Source organism: Eleginops maclovinus, chromosome 12 (genome assembly GCF_036324505.1).
Source record: "Eleginops maclovinus isolate JMC-PN-2008 ecotype Puerto Natales chromosome 12, JC_Emac_rtc_rv5, whole genome shotgun sequence".
NCBI lineage: Eukaryota > Metazoa > Chordata > Actinopteri > Perciformes > Eleginopidae > Eleginops > Eleginops maclovinus.
In genome coordinates, this window is record NC_086360.1 from 10,127,019 (window position 1) to 10,150,762 (window position 23,744).

Sequence of the window (23,744 nt, forward strand, 5' to 3'; positions counted from 1 at the left end):
AGATCGCACTGAATGGAAGTCAGTCAGCATTCCTGTGACACACACACACACACACACACACACACACACACACACACACACACACACACACACACACACACACACACACACACACACACACACACACACACACACACACACACACACACACACACACACACACACACACACACACACACACACACACACACACACACACACACACACACACACACACACACACACACACACACACACACACACACACACACACACACACACACACACACACACACACACACACACACACACACACACACTTTTGTCTGCCCCCCCACAGAGGACCTCATAAGTGCTGCCTCTCCAGAATAGGTCTCCATGGCGGTGAGCTTGGCATGATGGGGGTCAGGGGGGGTTGAATCTGGCTGTCTGTTATTTCCCACTCTTCTTTGGCACGGTGCCTCTCTTGGCCTGCCACAGCTGGTTGTGGATGGTCAGGGCGTCCACGCTGACGGACACGGTCTTGGCGGGGATGACGGTGAACTGCTTCCGGTCGGAGCTGTACTTGTACAGCTTGTCGATCATCTTCTTGCTGATGGTCTTCGGTCCCGTTCCCGTCAGCTTCTGAATCTCCTCGGTGTCCGGAAAGTACGAGTAGAGTGCCCGGAACTGGCAGCCGCCGTCACGGAACAGGATCATCAGGTGGTTGGACTCGCACTTCTCCAACTCCTGTGGGGAGAGAGGGTCACAGACGGTGGAAAGGGGAATTAACGACGGGTTCATAAAACATTGAGCTGTATTTTATCAGTGGGTTTGTGAGTGCATGACTGCTGATTTAAAACCCAGAAAATGATGAAAAATTTGATCAAAAGTGTCTTAAGATAATCTCTTTTTGGCATTCTATTTCAAAAAATGTATTTGAAAAAGTTGGGAGGGACATGGTATAGTTAACCCATTTGTACCGGATGCTGCGCAGCGCAACATTCCATCTACCGCCGGCTGCTGCGTAGCGCAGCTTTGAAGCTCCTGCCGGCTGCAGCGTAGCGCAACATTGTTGATTTGTCGTCATTTTCATGACGCATGCAGCATATAATGCACTGTCATTGGTTCAAATACACATGAGGTGGGTCTTGTTGGGTTTTTTAAACCACGTGACCACCCAAATGTTGTGTGGTTGGCCGACAATCACGTCAATCAATCAGACATTCACGTGCGTTTGTTTTTAAAGGCAAAAATGGCTACGATCGACGAATACTTTGACAGCGACGTCAGCGATTTGGAATTGGGAGAGAATGAGGAGTTTGAGAGGAGGTGGAAGAAGAAGTTTTTGTACCTGATGATCCTTTGGTAGAGGACTTTCCCACCCCTCCCCACCTCTCTCTCATACCAAGGTGCCTTGGTCTGTGTGTTGGCATGTTTTAAAATGTGATTTTATCATATAAAATATTTTCCCTACCAATCTGATTTTGAGATTTTTTATAAAAATGTGTTGGTATGCTAGTGCTAAGGGAGCATGTTTTAATACAACCTGTGAGTCTTACCTTTTAAATGCAGTTTATTTCATGTTTCTATGTGCTGCAGAGGCTTAGATATTAAGGTTTTCATAGACGTTGCCAATTCTTAGTATTTTTTCAGAAAACTCTCAGGACATAAGGACATTTCAATCTATTATACATAGGGTTTTAGAGCCGTTTTTTGCAGGCGTTTTAGGAGTAAATGGGTTAAAGACAAAGAATCTAGATGTTACAGAAGCAGATCTATTCAGAGTAAGAGTGACACCTTGTGTTTGTGTCATGTATAGTACGTAACCTATAGTGTTTTACTTCAGCCTCATGATGCAGGTTTTGTTGTTTTTGAGGAAATAAACTTAAATGTACAAGTTTAAACCTGATTCCCACCTCGTTACCGCAAACATGGACCAGAAAAAGTCTACAGAAGTGTTGCAGAATTTCATATGAGAAAATGCTGAGTACAGGCAGAAGCAAACGATTAAGCAGGTGGATGTGTGGTGGAGAACTGACCTCCAGGATCTGGTTTTTCTGAGGCTCGTTGACTTTGCCAGCCAGGCAGCAGTGGGAGATTGCATTGTGGATGATTGGCTTATTGGACTTGGCGCTGGGCTCCTTGAACAGTTTGGGACCTAGAGGAGAAAAGCCTGTTAGACCACATATCTGCTATGCAGTGGATAACAAGAGGTTAAATAATCTGTCAGTCAGACTAGTAGAGAACTACTGAAGCCAACAGGTCTTTGTGATGCAATAGTCCCTTCCCAGGTAAATGCAATCTATTCATTTTGTTTTAACAAGCCGTGACATTTTTAAAGATAATGATGTGTGCACTCACCAGTATATTCAGCCATGGAAGCGATGGAGGACGCGGTGGAGCCGTTGTCCCAGTCTCTCTCTACAGTTCGGCTGTTGTTCCGGCTGCCTGGGAACGACTCCACAGAGTCACAGCTGGAAGACGGAAAGACCGGAGGTTAACAAACAGTGTGACTTTTGTTTTTGTAAACACAAAATCCTAACCATGAACAATACACAGAATATTCTTAAGCGCAAACAAACTAAATGTGTGAGAGACGTACCGCTGAGAGCCGGCCCCTCCCGAGTTGACGCTGTCGGCCTCGTTGGTGGCGGCGGAGGCCAGGGACAGACTGGAGCCGGACTGGGTGGTGCTCAGGTTCTCAGCTAGGAGCAACAGACAGGATACTTCACATATCAAGATATAACTTCAGGAGAAAGTGCTACACACACAGCCGCTTAATATTTGTTTGACTGAAAACGCTGAATTTAAAATGCATATACAACACAATATGTTGGTAGAACGCATCAAATATAAGAATAAAATATTGAGGGTGACAATCAAGAACAATAAAAAGAGGTTTCCTACTCAACTTCTTTTAGCCAGGGTAACGTGATCTACACACTAACCTGTTAATACTTTTATGTAATGACATTTTTAGGATGTTAACATTGGTAATCTGTATTTGATAAAAGCTGACCAACTTCACTAAAAAATCCTGAACTATCCTCAGTATTACTTAATATTTGATATTTGAATCACACTCTTTCATTTGAGGCCCAAACACATGCTGTCAGAGCTGATCTCAGTCAGCAGTGATGCGGTGTTAATAAGTGAAGGACGTGGTGCAGAGAAACTGGAATGACTGGCAGGGAGGGCTCAGCTGGAAAAACGGAGGTATGGCGCCGTGCTGAGACATGTAAAGAGAAATGAAACAGCTGAATGTCAGGCTTCTTATGTAACATTCTTACGTGTGGAAGGGCACTTGGAGAAATGATCCTGGTGGGATTCCTCTCTGAACACAGACTTGGGTCTGTTCTTCTGCTTGGGTTTGGGGGTTTTGGGCATTTTGGGCTTCACCAGGCCTTGTTCCTCCAAAATCTCCTGCTGCTTCCTCCGCAGATACTCCTGCTTTATCAGCTCCCGCCGTGTCTTCTCGTCTTCTTTGCGCAGGCGGTCCTCCTCCGCCTTCCGTCTGGTTTTGAAAAGAAGCACATGAATTTTAGCTTCTTTTTTTTTTAAAGAGACATCTGGATCTGATGCTAAAGTTGGTGGTTACCTGGCTTCATCTCGTTTCTGCTCTGATTCTGATTCTAGCTGTTGTTTACGGAGTTGAGCCTCCTTGGCTTTCTTCTGCTGCTTCAGCAGGAATGCTGCTCTCCTCTTGGCCAGCTCATCCTCTGCCTTCTGCTCATCCTACACAAAAACAGCATGGAGGATTTATTTACTGCAGGAATGACTGGGTAGACCATCAGAACACTAACGAGAATGACTCAGGACTGGAGTAATACAGGACGATGCAATGAGCAGCCAGTGGAGAAGACAACACAACCGCGCTCTATCAGAACCTCTCAGCTCAGACTCTAGACCGTACAGCTTTAATACCATCAAATGAATATTATATATTTATATTTGACAATAATTCATTTGAAATCATTAGGTCAGTTGAAATCATCTTCACTGCAATAAAACATGAATTCATATATTTAAATAAAGTTGCATATTCAGAGGCCTGACCTTGAAGAAGAAGCCCATGCCTGACTTCTGCTCTCCATCTGCATCCGTCACCGAGTCCTCAGCAGCCTCGACTTCCTCGGGGTCTTTCAGCTCCGACAGGTCCACCTCGATCAGGTGGGATCTGTTACGCTGCCCCTCATCTGACGGTATGTTCTCCTTGCCCGACCCGTCTGAAGAGTGGTCAGGCCCTCTCAGGGTGCTAGACAGGAACTCTTCAAAGGACAGCTCTGGGGCAGCCACCGCCCTCAGGTCCACCCGGGTGGGCAGGCGTATGTTGGCCTCGTCGTGAAGGCGGAAGTTAACGCTCCGGATGTGGCCGGAGCCCGGCCTGTCGCACGGCTCTCCTGCTGTGGGGGTTCTGGGGCTGTTGGGCTGCTCGGCCCTGGGGGACCGGCCCCCAGCTAACTGCCGTGCATGTGGTGATGTCTCTGATCCACTCTGGGTGGGGGTGAGGGTCCTGGAAGGCTGCCGGCTCTGCTCCTTGGCGATCTTTAGCTCCGAGGGTTTGGACCTAGAGCTCCGGCCTGAGCTTAGCTTCGGGGGCTTCCTGGTGGGCGTGGTGCTGGTACTGGAGCTGGAGCTGTGTTCCACGAAGTGGAAGCCTGCCTTTGACTTAGAGTCGCTGTTTTTGTCGGTGGGGACAGGTGGAGCCGTGCCAGGGGAAGGCTGTGGGTTCTGCTTCATCAGCACCTCCTGCTGCAGGGACAGCTGCACCATCTGCTGCTGGATGCTGCCGATGGCGTCGTTCAGCAGCTCGATGGAGCGGCTGCACTCGTTCAGGTCCAGCTCTTCCTCCAGATAGAAGCTGTCCCCGCTCCCTATCTTGTCTGCTTCCAGGACCGTGGATGGTGTCGGTCCCGCCGCCTCTTTGCCCCCCTTAAGGGCGTTGACACACAGATCATCTTTACTGGACAGAGCCTTCTCCCCTCCAAGCTCGTCTTTGGAGAGGTCGGCTTTCAGCGGGTTGGGTAGCGTGTCACTCTTGCCTCCGCCTTTCTTCACGATGTGCAGGAAGGCGGCCTTCCCCAGCTTCTGCCTCTGCCTCGCCGACAGCACCTCCATCTTCTTCTTCTGGTGCTCAATGGCACGCCGTTTCTCCTCCAGCTGCATACGGAGCTGGACGATTTCAGACGCCAGGACATTAGAGCCGCTACCATCGCCTATACGGCCACATCCTCCCAGTGGGGAGGAGGGGCTCTGGTCCCTTTTAAGCCTCCACGAGGACGGCAGGGGCCCGCTGCACTCTGACCCATCGGGAGTGGTCCTCTGGGAGCTGGAGGCGCTGGAGCGCAGGTCATGGTTGCTGCCGAAGCGCTGCTGCTGGGCCTTGCGCTCAGCGAAGGAGGTCATGCGCACGCTGCCGCTCGCCATGCTGCTGGCCTGGGAGTGAGCGCTGAGGCAGGGGCTGGAGCGACCGCTGCCACCATTCAGGTCTTTGTCCTCGTGCTCTTTTACATTCATGTCTTCTTGGAGTTTGGCCGACTCCTCTTCCTCGTCTTCATCGTTAAAGGCTTTCCTGGGCCTGCTGGGGTCTTTAGTGGTGACGGCTTCGTCTAGATCCTCTTCCTCCTCGTCCAGGTCTTCCAGCTCCGCATCCAGGACCTGGCTAGGTTTTGGTTCTTCAGAATCTGAGTGAAGGTAGAAGCCCCCAGCCGGCTCTATGGGCGTGGGGTCCGTGCTGCTGGTCCCAGCGGGTCGGAGTTCTGCTGGAGCCTGTTGAGGCTCCTCCGACAGGTCTGCCTCCTGACCTGGAGGAGTGAAGGTTTGGTTCAGACCGGAGGGAGCTTTCCTCCGAACGACCGACGTAGACCCATCTCCTCGGCGCAGAGAGCCCCTGCCTGAAGAATGCGGCCCCTCGCCACTCTCCTCCTCCTTGTTGAGGCATACAGACTTCTCTTTAGCTGGTTTGATCACAGAAGGCATCAGTGGTTCTAGGTAAAAGCTATCTGTCGCGGGTTTGGACTCAGCCGAAGGTTTGGGTCCTGCCGTGGCAGCTGCTTGCGTCCCTTCGACCCGTTTGGGGATGACGGGAGCTTCAGTCCTGGCAACTGCCACCAGAGTGTCCTCCTTGTCCTCAATGTTGACATTACCCAGAAGGCTGTGGCCGTTGACTCTGCGCAGGGCCGTCTGCAGAGGCTGGTGCACAGCAGGCTGGTGTTTGGGCGTGAGGTTGACGACGTTGGATGCCAGGCTGTCCTTGCTTATGGAGCGAGCCAGACTCACACTGTCTCCAGAGGCAACGTCTGCGTCACTGTCTATGGCTGAATGGAACATGTAGGGGCCCAGTGTGGACAGGGGTCTGTAGGAGGAGAACGTAGGAAGAAGCTCACTTTAAAGTCAGCAGGATTTACAACTGAGTAGCAACCATTATATATATATATCTCCAACTATTTAGATCATTTCTTAAATCATAAGAGTAATTTTCCATGCAAACATGGCAGTAAATGCAGTTTTCAGCCTTTCAGAGAATGTTTTTTTATCATATAAAACTATATTTTTATGGATTTGGGGTTGACAATTTGGAATTCATCACTTTGGACCTTAAGAAATTTGGAGGGACATCTTTTAAATATGATCTTAAATTTTACAGACAAAAAGATTATTGGAAAAATGTTAAATGAATCAATAGTAATATGAAAAAACAACATTTGAAATTTCTATACATCCTACACATGTTTTTGTTTTATTTTTTACGTAATTATTTGATTTACTTAATTAGTAGTGATGATGCACATTAATTAACACATATTTGCATCCATTGCAATTTAAATAGTTTTCAGCAGCATTGAAAACCCCTACAGCAGTATCCTCCTCCTTTCCTTTGGATCAAATCTCATTTTGGTTTTTTTTCCTTTGGTATTTACCTCTGCCTCTTGTCGGGCCATGCAACAACAGAGCCTCGGGGTTGTCCTTCCATCTGAGTCAGGGAGTTGGAGCGGTTTCTGACACCTGATCAGACAGAACACAGACACAGAAGAAATGAATAAAGCAGCTGCTGATCACCATCAAGCAAGGCTGTATCTTTGGTGGGTTAAAGAATGTGGTGCTTACTCGATACATCCTCTCCTTGCTGCTTCTGTTGCCTCTGTCGGAGGGGCAGGAGCGGGTGGGAAGGACTGAAGGTTGGACCCCCTTTACTAAAAAAAAGATTTTTAGCAAATAGGCAAAATCACAACTTTTATTCTAACTCATTTGGGAGAGCAGAAAGACCAAAGCCAAACACTTCTCACAAGATAGAGGCATGGAAACGTCCTAAATGTGTGTTCAGCACCATTTAAGATAGCTTACCTAAACCCTCACTACACACACACTAACACTGCACACACAGACACAATGCAAGAATGATCTGAACTTTGTTCCAATACGTATTTAATAAGTGAGCTGAGCAGAAGGTTAGAGGGCTCATGAATGAAGGTCAGGCACTGCTTGTCTACCTGTCCTTGTTCTGTAACTGGTTAGGAGACAGGGTCATGATGAGGTGGAACGAGAAGGAAAGCGAGAGAAGACTTACAGGGGGTCAGAGTCTTCAGGGTGCAGGAAGTACCTGTTACAGACTTCAGGGCTGCTCTGGTTATCGGCCACACCAGGGCTGGCCAGGAAGCTGCGCTTGGTGGCGTTGGAGATAGGCACTGAAGGGCGGGCACACTTGGGCTGAGCTATAGCTCGAGCTGAGGAAAGAACGTAGAGTAGGGTTTTGATTGTGCCAAAGCTTTCAGCGGTGATGCTGGCTGACATTGGAAAAGCTCAGGCGGAGATAAAAAAAATGGGATTTATTTCTAATCTGGGATCCAAACACAACGAAAGAAAGAAAGAAAGTTGTTGGCATATAAATGTGATAAAGACATTGTGGTCTGAACTCTCACTAATGAATAAAAATAATAGATATACATAATTATTCTTATATTCAGTTGAACAGGATTTCTCATATCATTCTGAAAACTATGAAACAAACGTGACATCCCGTCTACGTGAAGCACATGTACAACATGTTTTTTTTATGCAAGAAGGCAAATTATGGCAGAAGGTGATGAGTTTGATGCTTTGTGTACTGCTTGAATTGAATGATAGGTTGCTGTCATGCTTGTAGAACAATGTGTTTTAATTATACTTCCTGTTGTGTTGAATACAAAAGTTGCCTAGTTGTGAAGTCTTTAACCAATGGGATACTTTCAGTTTGTATCTGGAGTCACACTGGGACGCTTACCATCTTTGAACTCTTGGAGATCTCTGGGCTGGACAAACTCGGGCTTGACGGTCTCAAACCACCAGAAGAGTTCAGCGATGAACACCATGACATTGTGCTACATGAAGAGCATAAGACATATATTTATAAAGTGACAGCATGCAGATTGTGTTGCTGCCTGGTATAATAAACGCACATCTGTTTTGAATGAAAGTCACTTTTTGTACCTTAAGCACAAGCGGCGAGTAGAGCATATCCTCCAACGTCAGATAGAAACTTTTATTCAGATACTCGTTGGCGAACTCTTTCAGTAGCCTGATGTTGTACAGGCTATCAGCAATGGAGGGGACTTCCTTCAGGCAAATATCTGATCAGACAACGGGGGGGAAAGTTAGATTGGGCCACAACTCAATGACCTGAGAGCTATAAATGTCACACTGACTGTACTGGGACAGTAAGCCATGTGCTACGGCCAGAAATAGAGTCACACATGGATATTAAATTCAATGTGTGAGCAAAGACAGCTCAATGCTCTTCACGGAAAGATTATTTGAGGTCAAACTGATAATTAGTGAGTTAGAGCTATTGAATGTGGGCATGTGAGCGTGCAAGCACAGCCTACCCTCCAGCTTCATGAGGTCCGGGCAGTAGTAGTTGACCACAGTGAGCATTGCAGCGCCGTCACACACATCCCTCATCAGGTCCTCCAGCAGGGGGAAGAAGGGCAGCTGTCGGCCTGAAGCGTGCTCCCGGCGATACCGTACCTAACCAGCCAGCAGAGAAGAAGAGGTTTTATGAGAAGACAAAAAACAGCAATAACAACAGATTTTATTCAAGAAGCGGACGTAGCCTTCGGGTCTGAAGTGTGAGGCTAAATATGGAAGAGCCTTGAACCTGCATTCTTTCCAATAGGAAGCTAGGGGCGACTCCAAAAGAAGTCTGGTTGTATACAGCCCCGGAAAAAAATTAAGAGACCATTTCAGCATTATCATTTTCTCGTTGTATTATTTATAGGCATGTCTTTGAGTTCAAATTGGTTTTATTCTTTTATTGTATTCTAAAAAACTACTGACAATTTTTCTCTGTGTTGGAATTAAACAGACACTGGAATGGCTGCCATACATGTAGAGATAAAGATTTAAGAACAATTTGGAGTGGTCTCTTCATTTTTTCCAGAGCTGTAGAAGTTTATGAGAATATACTCCAACTACTCACTTCATTTATAACCTCAGTAAAGAATAAAACGGATTATCATCTCACTTGTTCGTGTCAAATCTTTTTCCATACAGCAACACCTTCACCTGTAAGCCATTGTTGCCTTCAGTATGAAATGAATGAGAAAGCTGCCTGTGTTTTATAGCAGTGTTACATTTTGATTGACAAGGTGCTAACGGAGCCACCTGCCAATCAGGACAGAGCTTTAGCAGTTCCTCCCCAGTTCTAACCTCATGTCTAAAAAAGATGTCAAGATTTTACAACGGCAGTCCACTTCCTGTATAAAATCTCTAAATAACTCCATGGTTCTACCAACCACTGACAACAGAAAACATCCTAAATGCAATGACTAGTGTCACAAGTACAAATCTCTGTTTGCTGGGAGATTCCCGTCTGAACTAGTCAGGGCATATATTGGTCTCGGATGTTTCAGATTCAGTTTATGCTCGAGACGCTTCAGATCAAGGTTCTCCCCCAGAGAATCCAAACAACAGATTTTTGGTTGTTTGATTAACAACAGGTTAAGTATAATTTTAAGATGATGATGACAAAACATTTTGGACCATAAACAGCGAGTTTAGGGAGAACCCTGAAGACCTGGTGACTGGTGAGGAGATGAAAGTGTTTGAGCGGTGATATGAACAGCACAGAGTCGATGGTCAGCCTTCCTCAGGCTAGCTGGGAGCCCAGTCAAACCAGGAAACATGCCCCAGAGTGGGAGACACACTGGGGTAACCACCGTCCCACAAATGTGTGTGTAGGACGTACAGTTACTCATTCACTGTAGATGCATTTGTTTTTGGATCAAACTCTACACAGCTTGGAAGAATGGGCGTTTTCTGTATTCATTTCAGGTCTTTTTTAAATGAAACAAGAACAGATTAACTGACTACTCAAATGATAAAGGTTGTTACATAAGCCTGTGAACCCATTATAGAATCTTGACATGGAGCTCAAATAGAGACCTACATTAGATTTAGAGCAACAGCAATATAGAGCTACTAATATAGAGTACTGACTGGTACTACCGTTTGCCGATTATTCTGCATGACTCACAGATATTCAACTATAACTGTGAATTTGTGAAACATTCATAAATTAAATGATCAAAGTTATTCAGAAATCAACATTGAAGTAGCCTTGATGTCTCTCCTGTTTTAAATAAATGTGGAAGAAACTACTATCACATCATGAAGTGGAAATGACTTCAACAGATCATTTTGCAACAGATAGGTAGATAGATGCAATATTGGATTATTGCAGACATAATAATTGAACAAAATGTCAGCCTTTGGAAAACTGTTCATAAACTAAATTCCTTTTCAGCACAAAATTATCAAACCGTAGGAAACTATTCGATGACATTGCACGATTAATAAAGATCAACCATACACAACACATCCGAATAGCTTCATTATTTGAATCTAACTAACTTGTACAGCTTTTACTCTGACACATTGGGATGCTTTTCTACAAGTTATCCTAAAGAATACAGAGCTAGAGCTGAAACAGCCTACCACGCTCAAGAACTCTACTACAACATCAGCTCTACAGAAAAAAGGGACTCCTCCTGACTAAGAAGGAGCACTGTACCGCTTCGCAGAGCTGCTCTGGCTCCAGCATGCAGTGGGCCAGCTCGTGCATGACATCAGGCTGACATACACAGGAGAGAGCAGATACACTGTCAGAGGAGAGCGTGTGCACAGGGGGAACGGAGTGTGAGAGCAGAAGAGAAAGAGCGCAGGGGGGATGACAAAGCAGATCAGTGAGAGGATGTGGCCCGGGATGGGACTGCAAAGCAAAGCCGCGGTGTTAGCATTAGGCATGGGTTTCCAATTATTTTCACTGGGCAAACACACACGCACAGCCAACCCACATGGCCTTCTTATGCCTGAAATGAGATCTTTTGAACACTTCAGAAAAGCTGGGACTAACCTTACACCTCTGTGACATGTTTGCCACAAGCAGGAAACAAAAAAAAGGAAACAAAAAATGGTCAGATTCCCCTCCTTGCTGACACACTGGCTACAAGCAGCACAGAATGAGCTTGGACGAGCCGTGGTGGAGTGTGCGCGCAGAACAACACAGGACTATGCGTGCAAGGGGGAGAGGGGGGAGAAAAATGGGATTATGGTGGGGGAGCTGGAATCACACTTACAGGGACTAGCTTCCAATACCATTTGGAGGGAGACTATCCAGTTTGCAGGGATAAGAGAGGGGAAGAGGGGACAGATGAGGAGCAGAGAGATTAACAGGTCAAAGGTCACAGACAAAAAGGAACAGATCTGCTTCCGGTTTGAACAGAGAGAAAGAGAGCAGGGTCAAAACAACTCTGAAATGCCATTAGGGAGAAACATTCCTTGTAAAAAAACTCAGGATCCTGTGGTTGCAATGACAGCTGAATAAAGACTAAACTAGAAGCAACTCGATGGAACTGCTGGGAGAAACTTGTTGGCCATTTTGGCTCCTGTGTTTGAGGTTCTTGAATCCTTCAGCGATTGGACGACACTATGTGGCTTTACCTTTTGGTGGCTGGGGGACTCCAGGGGGTGGTGCTTCACTTTATGCTCCCGTTCTGAAATCTCCCTCATCTTCATGTTCACCTGCAGTAAGAATAAAGACATTATGTAGATAGAATAGAATCGGAGGATGAAGCCCTCTTTATTAGTCACATACATGCACACAGCAGAGCACACACAGTGAAATGTGTCCTCTGCATTTAACCCATCCTAGTACTAGGAGCAGTGGGCAGCTATTGTGCAGCGCCCGGGGAGCAATGGGGAGGGGGGATTGGAGGTGTCCGGTGCCTTGATCAAGGGCACCGCAGCAGGGCCTATGAGGTGAACTGGGACCTCTCCAAGTAGCAGTACACTTTCCATATTTCATGTCTGTTTGGGGACTTGAACTGGCGACCCTACGATTCCCAGTCCAAGCCCCTACTGACACAGCCACTGCTGGAAACACTGCTAGGTCATTGGGAACAGCGCCTACTTTCTCTGCAGAAATCTGACAGATGTGTCTGTGTACAATGCCACAGGTGAGTTATCTGATTACACTATTTCAATTGTAATGGACCCTTATCAATGTTTTCTGACATTCATTGTCTCAACAATCAATCATTTTGAATCGTTTGTATGCTGCCAATGGGAAATAAAAACGTTCAATCCCAAATGGACCCTTTGCTCCGTCCAGACATTGGGGGTGTGAGACATCATGATATGTAATGGACACTGTGTCACGGCATTCGCTGCTTCAGGGTCTCAACCGGTTGAAAGAGGAGTGCAACATGAGCCCGGGCCTCTTGTGTGTTCGCCAGATCCACACTCCGATCTGTTGGCTGGTCTCTGAGCAGCTACTTCAAGTTGGCCGCTATAGTATCAGTGTGAACAGATTATTCAAACCACACTAAAGCAGCCGAGGTTCATAATCAAACATTCAGGAAATACAAATACTTGATTTTGAAGCCCCTGCAGCTGGGTTTCTTTATTTATTTTTGTATTCTTTTCTGTGCCGCGTGTGCCCACCTTGTTGATCCAGAAGACCATGGCGTCCTCCAGGTCAAAGGGCAGCTCCTTGGAGGCACTGAAGGTAGAGAAGCGCTTGACAGAAGCCACCACTTTCTCGATGCTGATCATCTCCACTGTGTACGCCATCATCAGGGCATCGATCATGGGCATGTGAGCACTCTGCATGAGGGAGAAACCGAAAGAGGACAACTCAATTTCATTGGATTTCCCCCAGCTTTCCATTGCAATTATATCAGCTGGAGGCAAGGAATTCCAGATTGCAATATAATGCAATTCAACGCAAACAACATAAAACACTACACGGCTGATCGTAAGGTACCTGATCTCTTCTTTCTGATAAAAAGTGAGAAAAGGCTTCATACTACTTTTTTTCACACTACAGTAGTACTCCCCACGACCTGCAGACTTTGATGTGTTAAATTAGACGGCTCCCCCCCTAGGAATTCTTAAAAAACATCTTTCAGAAGTGTTTGGTGTATGTGTAAATTTTAAGCATCTCCCAGTCCTCACTATGGCCACTGATTGAACCATTATTTTAAAAGATTATTTTCTATAATAAAAGGGACCAGTGAATTCTGGGACATACAGCTTCGGAAAAAATTAAGAGAACACTCCAAATGTTTCTTAAATCTTTATCTCTACATGTATGGCAGCCATTATAGTGTCTGTTGAATTTCAACACAGAAAAAGTGTCAGTAGCTTATAGAATAATATTAAATCCTCAGGTTCGAGGCCTTTAAATAACTTGCCATGGTTTAATCAAAGGTGACGCCTCTCATTCAGCACGATGGGGTCTGCCTTTAAACCTCTCCTTAAATCATGAGGCCCAGCAGGGGTATCCCTACTGTCAACAGCCTAACACCTGGTGCCCTCCAGTAATATTATTGCTTTTTGGTAGGCAGGGTGTCATTTAATGGACCAAATACTAATAAATCTGTGTGGCAAAGCTGGCAAAACCCAATTTTGTCAACCTCTTTCTGTGAATATCATTTAATGAAAAGAAAAGTCCAGTACTAAAGATTAAAACATCCCAATTATGCAGCCCTTGAATCCATTACATGGCAAATATGTGCATGCCGTCTCAGTCAGTGCTGCGTGCATCCCTTAATTGGTAATGAGTGCAGAGAGAGGTGGCTCGTTAGCATAACAGAGGAGATATCGGAGCTTTCACCACAGCACGACGCTAATGGACAGCACTGACAGTCACAGTTAGAATCTACCTCCAGACAAACCTAAACTGTAAGCAAGAGCTCGAGTGAATAAACAAAGCATGAAGACTCAAGAGGGGAGTTCACTCACAAAACCATGTATAGGATAAATCAGGTCTGTGCAAATTATAATGCAGCACTAAAACATATCACAGGACTTCATTTACCAACCAAGCGTTGCTAAGAAGTGCTCAGTAAATAATCAAATTGGAAAATATAACAGCACGCTTTGTTCTCCTCCAACGTGGAACCCCATGGTGAGGGCTGCTGCTGCCCTGAGCACACACACACACAAAATAAAAGGTTTATATGGCCTAAAGACCTTTGGTAGCTTCTCAAGGTTGTACAAGCCCCCCCCCCCCCCGCCAACTAGAATCAGACCTGGTGCAGAGGGACTTCCTGAAGGTGCAGAGGCCGCTCCATTCACACAAAGTCAAAAAATGCACGTTGCTATAGAAACGTCTTGTCAACTCAGCAAAGTGGGGGGGATTCCAGCGGTCTACCAGAGATAAGCGCCGTCCTGCTCAGGATTTTCCTTCCCCTCACCAGGCTTTGTGTCTGGCTGCAAGCACACAGGCCTGTGTGGATTATTTTGTCAGGCGTCTAGCAGGAACAGCAGAGGCACATCCCTGCCGAGCTGCAGCCAAATCTGGTTTCCTTGGTTACAAAAAAGGTAGGAAGATGGCTGAGAGCGAGTGAGCAGGTTGGCGATTATCTATCCTGTGTGAAGGGCTCTTGGAGAAATTTTAAGACATCCGATCTCATTGCTACAGAGTACTTCATTCTTCACGCTGTGACGTGGTGCTGCTGATGGAACAGAGGACCCTAACCCTGCCCTGTATGATGATTACAGAAACATTCAGGAGAGCGTCGCCAACACCAGCCTCTTGCATGATAAGATCTCCTCTGACGTCATATTTATATTTTCCTCAAAAAAACTAACTAAAGCGGAGGGACGACAGACTGGATAAAAGCAGGTTGTTTGAGGACAAACAGGGGTTAGATTTCCAAGTGCCAGAATTCAGCAAAAGCTCCTAAAAGATTGGCAAAAATGTAAGTGAGAAAAATGTTGCCAACAATAAAATCCATCAAGGAGAATTAGCACAAAACTAACCCGCCTAACTGGGATGATTGAACTTCAGGTTCTGAGCGGACACAAGCCCAATTACTAATAAAGTACCAGTTAGTTGTTATACTCACATCAACCCAATACACACTCAACATAACATTGCCATAGCAATATAACAAACATAAAACCATCCCTAATCATCACAGCCTTATCTTGCGTGATAGCTCTCACACGACCAGCTTGAGTAATAGTCAAATTCCACCTCTTCATTTGAATAAATAACGATAAGCAAGTGGCTAAAATCTGCTGGACTTCAGCTAAATTAAGCAGCGAAAAATCTCTGCAACTCACTGATTCGCAGTATATATCAAGTCTATAAACGAGGTTTAAAGTGCAGAATGGATATAGGTTCCCAGTGTCTGAGAGTGATTGAGCAGCAGCCTTTCCTCTGGTTTCTCTGTGGAAAGATAACACATCAGAAGCAGGAAGAGCTGTGGGTGTTACAGTTAATGTGCATAGCCTCTGATTTCCTTCTTCTCTGACAGGAAATGTGTGCTACAAGTTGATCAAAGCTACATCGTCATCATTGACCGCTTGCCTGGAGCTGAAGGTAAACAATAGGAGAATAAAACAAACATCTACCTAAACATTAAGTCCATCCACTCACCATTTTGATGGGCACACAGGCCAGGTCCTCATCTGTGACGGGAGTATCGTCACTCTCCACAACATAAATGCCCTTTCTGGACAGGGCCTGGATGACGGACAGGTGGGACTGCAGGGACGCCGCCTGTTCCGTCTTGAGGATGAGGGCGCAGACGCGGCAGTAGAGCTCGCAGGACAGCAGCAGGCGGATGACGGGAGGCTTTATGTGTTCCTGCTCGTACTGGTCCGTGTAGAAGGGGTCCCTTAGATCCTCTGGAATATGGTCTGCAATTGAGAAAGGGGTTGGTAAAACATGATGCATTTAGTTTAAGATAGGGCTGGTAAAACCATACAGTAAGCTACTGTTTGAATATGACGGTGCTAGGCAAGCAGCTTCAGTGGCAACATCTCCATCTGCTTCAGTATACACCCATCGAACATGTTCAGCATCAACAGGACACAGGAATGTGACAACTTACCATGTAATATTTGTTCTACGCCTGCATTAGTTTACTTGGAGCAAACATGGCCATGTGTAAGCGTAAGTCAGGGCTTACTGCCTCAGGAGCTCATTGGGAAACAGATCCTTGCTAATCTGAATGCTCAGGACTCTCAGGTGACACGATGGGCTTTGCCAGCAGAAACATAACAATACTCAAACAGGAAAAAAAAGAGAAAAGGAAACAATGACCTGCACCAGAGCTTCTGTTGCTTTGGATGTGAAGTCACCCTCGATACCAGAAATCACAGCCATATAAGGGCAAAGGTTGAAGCAGTCGACTTCAGGCATGTACAAATCATTCATACTGAACACAGAGGCTTAACAGAGTCACAGAACCTGTCCAGAATCCTGCACTTCATAAAACCAGACAGAAAGAAATGTATTCTGTTGAATCCGTCAGGCTGCAATAACACAGCATAAGCCGTACGGGTGCATGTGATGGGTTCTTAGCTCTGACTGGCAGGACAAAGAGAGCCACTCGTCAGCAAACTCACGAGAAAAACAGGAAGGCAGCTCCCTTCAGCTGGTTTTATAGATCCTAATACATGGAGCACAAATTAACTGCCCGATTCAAATGAAAATCTGCTTTCCAATTACAATGACATGGGGGGGACGACATTTTTATGAACGCATACAGCTACGATACTAATTCATCAGAGGCTATCATAGCGTAATGTGGTATGATCACATCGTACATGTCTGGCGGTCAGCTGTTATTTTGTGGCCTACATCATATTATACTTTGCGGTGTTTCATCTAAATGTTCAAATGTGTGGTACTACCCCTCAAGTGCTGCAAATGTTGCTTTCAGCTTTCGATCATCACATCTTTTCATGAATTGAATAAACAGAACCTTTACTCAGAAGCATCTTAGAGAGGATCAAATACTTGACATCAAAGGAGAGGTTTCCTAGCCTTCATTTATTCAGTCTTTTTTTTTTAAGAGTCCTCCTAACCGAAGTGCCGCTCTTCTCTGTTCTGTCGTTGGATCTGCTTTTATTTCTTCCTGTGCAGAGTGGAGCATCACAGTCATTGCTGATGCAACTTAAGAAGTAGGGATATCCCAAACCTTAGAATAGACTCGGGACTTTTCCCATCAGGAAGTTATTAAGAGCCTTTTGTTTGACGCATCAAATCACTCACACAACTGTAAAGATATGTAAGAATTAGACTGCATAATAAGGTATAAACTGAAATGGTAATATACATTGATAAACCTGTAAGTAGCTGCTAATGCTCTGTCAGCATCCATCACGCTCATTAACACAACAGAGGCCTCACTGACATCCTGCCACTACACATGTGTGCCAATAAGGATGTTACTGTACGACAGCATTCATCTGTCCTGCACAGCCCCAGTAGCGAGGGTCAGTCCTAGAGAGCTGCGTCTCAGTTCAGTAACAAATCAGAACAGTGGGAATGATTGTGTACAAAAACAAAAGGGGTCTGGCTGTGGTGAGACTTCACGTTTGACTTCATTCCACAGACAATGATGTTGTGTGGCAGCTGCCCCCCCGCCCCTCCTTCCACCAAGCTGAAACATTTACGGAGATGGGGTGGGAGCATGAGGATAGGGTCTGGCTGGAAAAACAACAGCAGAGTCAGCGGAGCATGAGCCGCAGCACAACACGTCCGGCAGGAGCAGTGGAGAGCACCACTAGAGAGCGGAGGAGGATCAGCTGTGTCAGGAGGACAGGAGAGCATGGATACAGACATTGTGATCGCCAATCGCACCAAAACATCCGGACGTGACTACACTTATTAAAAATAGAAGGAGGTTGTTGTATCCACGCTGTTGTTCGTTCCTGGCAATCATTGTGAAAGCTAGGCAGCGATAGGAACATAGGAGACACCGTGAGCTACAGGGTGAGAATCAAATGGGCCTAGTATATTCAGTTCCCGAGGGGGAAGATAATTGCGGCTGCACCTGAGAGATGCCTCGCTTTCTGTTGTAACAGTACGTCCAAATCCTTTGCAGTGCTTCCTTATTGTTTGTGCAGGGATGCTGTTATGCTCCACCTTTATGCGTGCATCATTAGCTAGGGCGAGTGAAGACAGACAGTGAACTGAGCAAGCAAAGGCCTTAGCTTTTGTATACGAAAATAGGAGACCTAACGAACATGCTAGGGCAAACGCTGGGCCTAAAAAAACTGACAAAAGAGATAATAGCTTTCCCTCCAAAACCTGGATTAGCATTAAATCTCCACTCGTACGGTCAGTTGTTCAACATGAGTGCTCAGGGGCATTAGGAAAATCTGTGTAATGACCACAGATATAAAAGAGACCGCAGAATACAAAGGAAAGCTTGTATGAATCTGTGAAATCATGATGGAGGATTTGACCAAAGACTACATTGATGTGACAGACATGCAAAGCAGTGAATGATGGGCCTTGTGCAATACATAGCCAAGGCTTGCACCGACTTCGCTTAACTTCTACGATAGGGAGACAACGTGCTATACACTAAAATTAAATAGCAGCCCTGGAGTAAAAAGAAGGGCAGCTTGCCATGGTGTTCATCCAGCAGCCTTTCCAGGATGGATGATTAAACAAATACCAAACAGTGGAGGATGTTCTCAGTTGCCATGTCTGCGTCAAGAGGTTAAATATTTATTATTTGAGAGAAGGCTCTGGGAGAAAAATTAGGCCAACAGAGAGGATCAAATCCTCACATGGAAGGTTTTTTTTAGTCATGGATAATATGTATACACAAAGAAACACTGGACTCGAAAGTCTATGATAATAGAGTTCCTAATGATGGCTGGTTACCTACCAGTGCAGAGGATACAGATCATCTACATTGGACTGTTCATTGCTCTCCACTTCTAACTGCGGATACAAAGACATAAGGTGTTCTGCATACTGCTGGGATAAAACAACACAACCACCACTAAATCCAAAACCTATTGTCTATGTTTTGTATCTTGTTCAAACCATTATATACCAACAAGATAGAACTAGCTGCATTTGTTGTGTTTGCAGTGAGACTCAGGTACACTCAGTTCAACTGGGTGTTAAACATCTCAAAATATAACGTAATACAACAGCCGCATATCCGTCTTTGGAATCATCATCAATCTGAATTGATTTAACAAAATAATTATCATGATGAAGGTAACATTTGTTGCAAAGGTGCCATATTGTGTTATAGATTAGGTTCATAGTTTTTCAAGAAAACGTTATACTACAAACATTTTGGAAGATATATCCACTTCCCTTAGACTGCTGATCTCAAATATCTTCAGATAAATATAAATCCAATTTTGCAGATCAAGAACCTAAGATTGTGTCCACCAGAATTTAGAAACCACAGTCGAAGATATTTAACAGGAATAATAAAGGTTACAGCAAGGAAAACCTGTGTAAGTTGATACGGCAACCAGACTTTCAAACTAACTGGCCACTGAGTAGGAAGCATTTACATCTACAATACATTCTTCTACACATGAGAAACTGCACTTAGGATGCGAAGAAAACAACAGCCGATAAGCAGTAATAGTGCTGGGGTTTGCAAGGTTGCTAGTTCTGCAGCCACAAGGAAATGTGTACCAAAGGGTTGTACTAAAATGCAATTCCATACAACTCCTCTCATACTCATCAATAGAATGTTGCAAGCACAGACACGACTGAAAATCTGGCCTTAAAGCCCAGTTACTGACGCCAATCCCATCTTAACAGGGGGTGTGAGTGGCTGGCGGTGGGGATGAGTATTTTCCATGCTCTGAGTCCGGTCTAACAAACGAACCCTAATCCTCAGTCCCTGTCACTCAGCCTCATTTAGGTTCTACCTCCCTGGCCGACAGTCAAGCCTGAAAGGATCTGGTGAGTCAGTAAGTGAGGCTTCAGCTGCCAAGTGTCATGGGGGAATTAATGTTGGCTCGAGTCAAGTGCACACATGCATTAGTATTTCTTTCTCTTTTCCTGTCAATGCTTCATCACGAAAATTAACACAATCTTCTGGTGGAGAAAATTAAACAAATTGATGCAACAATACCCTTTTAAATAACTATGACCATATGAGGAAAACAAGGTGCAGATACCACTATCCCAGCTGTGCCATTTGTTCACATTGTTATGGTAGGTTTACATATATATTATTTATTAAGTAACTAAGTTTGTATTTAACCCAGTGGAGATCTAAAGAAAACAAAACATTTGAATTGTTTGTCCAGCATGAATGTAAATGTTATTACTTACCAATGCCATATGCTTTGGCAAACAGCCACCGCAGGTTGGCAGCTATTTTTGCTCTGGCAGAATCGTACATCTCCAACGGTACAACCTCCATCGTGACTTCGGAAACCCCAGCAAAGTCCACTTTTCTTCTGGTGCTGTCCCCGCAAGCACACAAATCAACATCCATCCTGAAAAATAAAACATGTTCAAGTCACTATTATACTGCTGAGTAAGGGACACTAGCCATCCATAATCGACAGAGTGGTAATGTCATCGACATGGTTTGTGAGGGTGGCTCTATTGGAGTCATTATTCAATAAGTAATTAAATTAAATCTCCATCTGCTTTAAGGTGATTACTGGGTAAAGTACTGTTTTGGGTGCTGTAGTTACCCCTCCCTTTAGTAGTCAACCAGGCTCACATCTTGTTGAGAGAAGCTCCAAAGTGGTATCTTCGCTGGCATAATCACAATCATTAAGTCGATGCTGGATGAGTGTCTTTGCTTTGTGTGGGACTTACATGACTCTACAGTAAGGCCTACATTGCCTGAAACCAGTGCTGTATTCAAATATGAAACCTTATGGTCATTATGGATATTGTGTACATGAACTGAAGAGCAAAAGGTATCTGATGTTGGTTGGTCACTTGTGTATTTTTCTCAATAAAATATCATAGTATTGCCTGAACCGAAAATGACATGCAGGACATGTCATGGCACATTTTAACAGTAAAAACAAAGTTTACTGATAATAGACGAAGCTAACCTACACCTGCTTATTGATATCACCCAGATCCTGCAACACAACAAGAGCCATATGTTTGGGGTCTGAGAAATTATTTCCACTGTCTCTTAAGAATATTAACTCATATTTTCAGTCAGTTCTCCTCTGAAGCACATGTGTTTAAAAAAGTAATCCGGCCCTAACAATGTTATAACCACTGCGTAACAGGCCATCTGCAGTAGCCTGAGACTTATGTTTCTAATCAGAGACCACATCAAACTCAGAGCACTTTCACTTTCAGTTGTGCCTTCAGGCTGATTTATTGCCTAGATATTACCAATACACTGTAACATTGTTCTGTTTCTTTCGCTGGACACGACTCCTTACTGAAATGAATGAACAAACATTGTAGAAAAACAATGCATACACCTGCTTAACGTTACACAGCACATCTTACTTATTTTGAAAGATAACATGTTATATTACCTGTAGAATAACCTCAACGTTACCTTACCAATTCATCATTGTGTTACCCAGAGATGGAAGAAGTACTCAGATGGTGTATTAAAGTAAAAGTAGAAGTATCAGAGAGCAGGAATGCTTTGTTACAAGTAAATGTCCTGCATTTAACATGTTACTCAAGTAAGAGTACAAAAGTATTGGCATCAAAATATACTGAAAGTACCAAAAATAAATCTACTCATTATGCAGTTTGGATCATTTGGCCATAATATATATTTTCTGTCCATTATTGATGCATTTAAATCATATCAAAGGTGGAGATAGTTTGTACTCCTTTGTTGGCTGTAGGGTAGCTTGTGAATTTACTCCAGGTGTACAGTAAAAGCACACTATTTACCTCTGAATTGAAGTTGGGTAGAAAAACAAAGTAACAAAATGCTCAGGTAAAGTAGAATCCCTCAAAATTGTACTAAAATACAATACTTGAGTAAATGTACTTAGTAACCTTACATCACTGATGTGACCATTAACGTCCCAATGTTGGCCTGATGAACAAGCTAGGAATAGCTAATAAACTAGATTAGCTATGATTAAAACATTAGCTATTTACCTTGTTTTATGTTAACCTAAAGGAGGGATGAGCCGTTTAGAGACATGGTTCACGTTTGCCTAACATTAGGTTAGCTGCACGACCATGCATGCAGATGTAAAGCAGCCCGCTAACCGTTAGCTAGCAAGTGTACTGTAACGTTACAGGAGCTGCATTCATCGGCCCCGTGTGTAACGTTAGCTAGAGGGGAAGACGTTACCTTGAAAGGTGTGGTGTTTCTCCAAGTCACCCTTCAGTTCCGTCGGTGTAAACAATTATCCAAGGACCTGCCTCGCTTTACTGTGGCCTGCCGTGTAGAAAATACACCAGCAGCAGCGGTGCATCGTAGCCAGCTAATAATGCTAACAGGGATGCGAGTCTGGATGGTCTCCTCCCAGCAACAAGACCCGATCCGCGGCCTGTGTGACAACCGCTCCACGGCAGGTTTTCCGCTGAAACAAACGCCAGGCAGAAAAAGGGAGTGCTCTCCTGTGAAGAAACACGACGTACGGGGGCTTTCCGTCTTATAAACTATCCATGTACTAAATGCCTCATGTTAGTTATCAGATAAACACATATTTAAGTGGCTGGCGCTATGCAGCGAGGACCCGTGGTGTGTTCGCGCTCTGCCCATAGAAATGTAATTAGGAGGTAGGCTGGACTGTGAATATGCAGGAGACGGCAGGGGGAAGTGACGGATAAGGAAGTGAGATGGGTATTGAAGCAGTTGGCGGGAGTGATGAACCGTTGGCTACCGTAGACCGTACGCGCTAATAATAATCGGAAAAAACGGAAAAAAATACAGATCAGCGTAATGACAACGCAAGTGTAGTGGAGACAGTGATCAACATGTGAAAGAGAGAGGAATATAAAGTCATAATTAAACTTGTTCAGGAGGGTGCATCGTTTGGAGAGCAGAACCCAATTCAGCTAACAGAAATAATAGACCGATACATTGGTGAGATCAGGAATGCAAAAATACTGCAAAATGGGTGTTGGTTCTTTGCAGGAATAGTGGGCAACAAGGCAAAGCAATGCAACTGAACAAAATAGATGGCAAGAAAGTGCAGTGCTCACTGCTAGATTATAGGTAGGTTACCCGAGGAGTTGTTTAAGGAATACCCGCAGTTGTGTCAGCTGACAAAATCAAAAATAGCATGAAAGGTGCAAAAGTGCTTGCGGTCAAACGCCTGCAAATGACAAGAAATGGGGTAAATTCTGACAGCCTTTCAGTCATGATAAAGTTTGATGAGCCAAAGTTACCATCCAAAGTAATTTATATGGTACATGAGCTACTATGTCAGGGACTATATTCCTCCACCATTGAGATGTTTAAAGTGCAAACGTTTTGGCCATGTAGTGGCGATTTGCAAGGGGAAACAAAGATGTGGTAAATGTGCAGTCGAGCATGACTACTAGTGAAGATCAA

At 44.7% G+C, this 23,744-nt stretch overlaps 1 protein-coding gene across 2 annotated transcripts; it reads right to left on the bottom strand.

Annotated features, from left to right (window-relative positions):
- Positions 1 to 226: 226 nt before the first annotated feature.
- Positions 227 to 22,938, bottom strand: camsap1b (calmodulin regulated spectrin-associated protein 1b). 2 transcript variants are annotated; one of them, XM_063897673.1, is made up of 18 exons: positions 22,536 to 22,938; positions 20,564 to 20,730; positions 15,887 to 16,149; positions 12,940 to 13,101; positions 11,938 to 12,018; positions 8,823 to 8,964; positions 8,428 to 8,567; positions 8,222 to 8,318; positions 7,562 to 7,685; positions 7,069 to 7,154; positions 6,882 to 6,966; positions 4,018 to 6,316; positions 3,560 to 3,696; positions 3,252 to 3,475; positions 2,564 to 2,666; positions 2,323 to 2,435; positions 2,001 to 2,119; positions 227 to 708 (listed from the first exon to the last, which is right to left on the bottom strand). In XM_063897673.1, exons 2-18 carry the CDS (start codon positions 20,727 to 20,729, stop codon positions 412 to 414), a joined length of 4,638 nt encoding a protein of 1,545 aa, XP_063753743.1. In that variant the 5' UTR covers position 20,730; positions 22,536 to 22,938; the 3' UTR covers positions 227 to 411. The 2 variants fall into 2 exon arrangements, with proteins under 2 accessions (XP_063753743.1, XP_063753742.1); XM_063897672.1 differs by having other exon boundaries at positions 7,529 to 7,685.
- Positions 22,939 to 23,744: the final 806 nt, after the last annotated feature.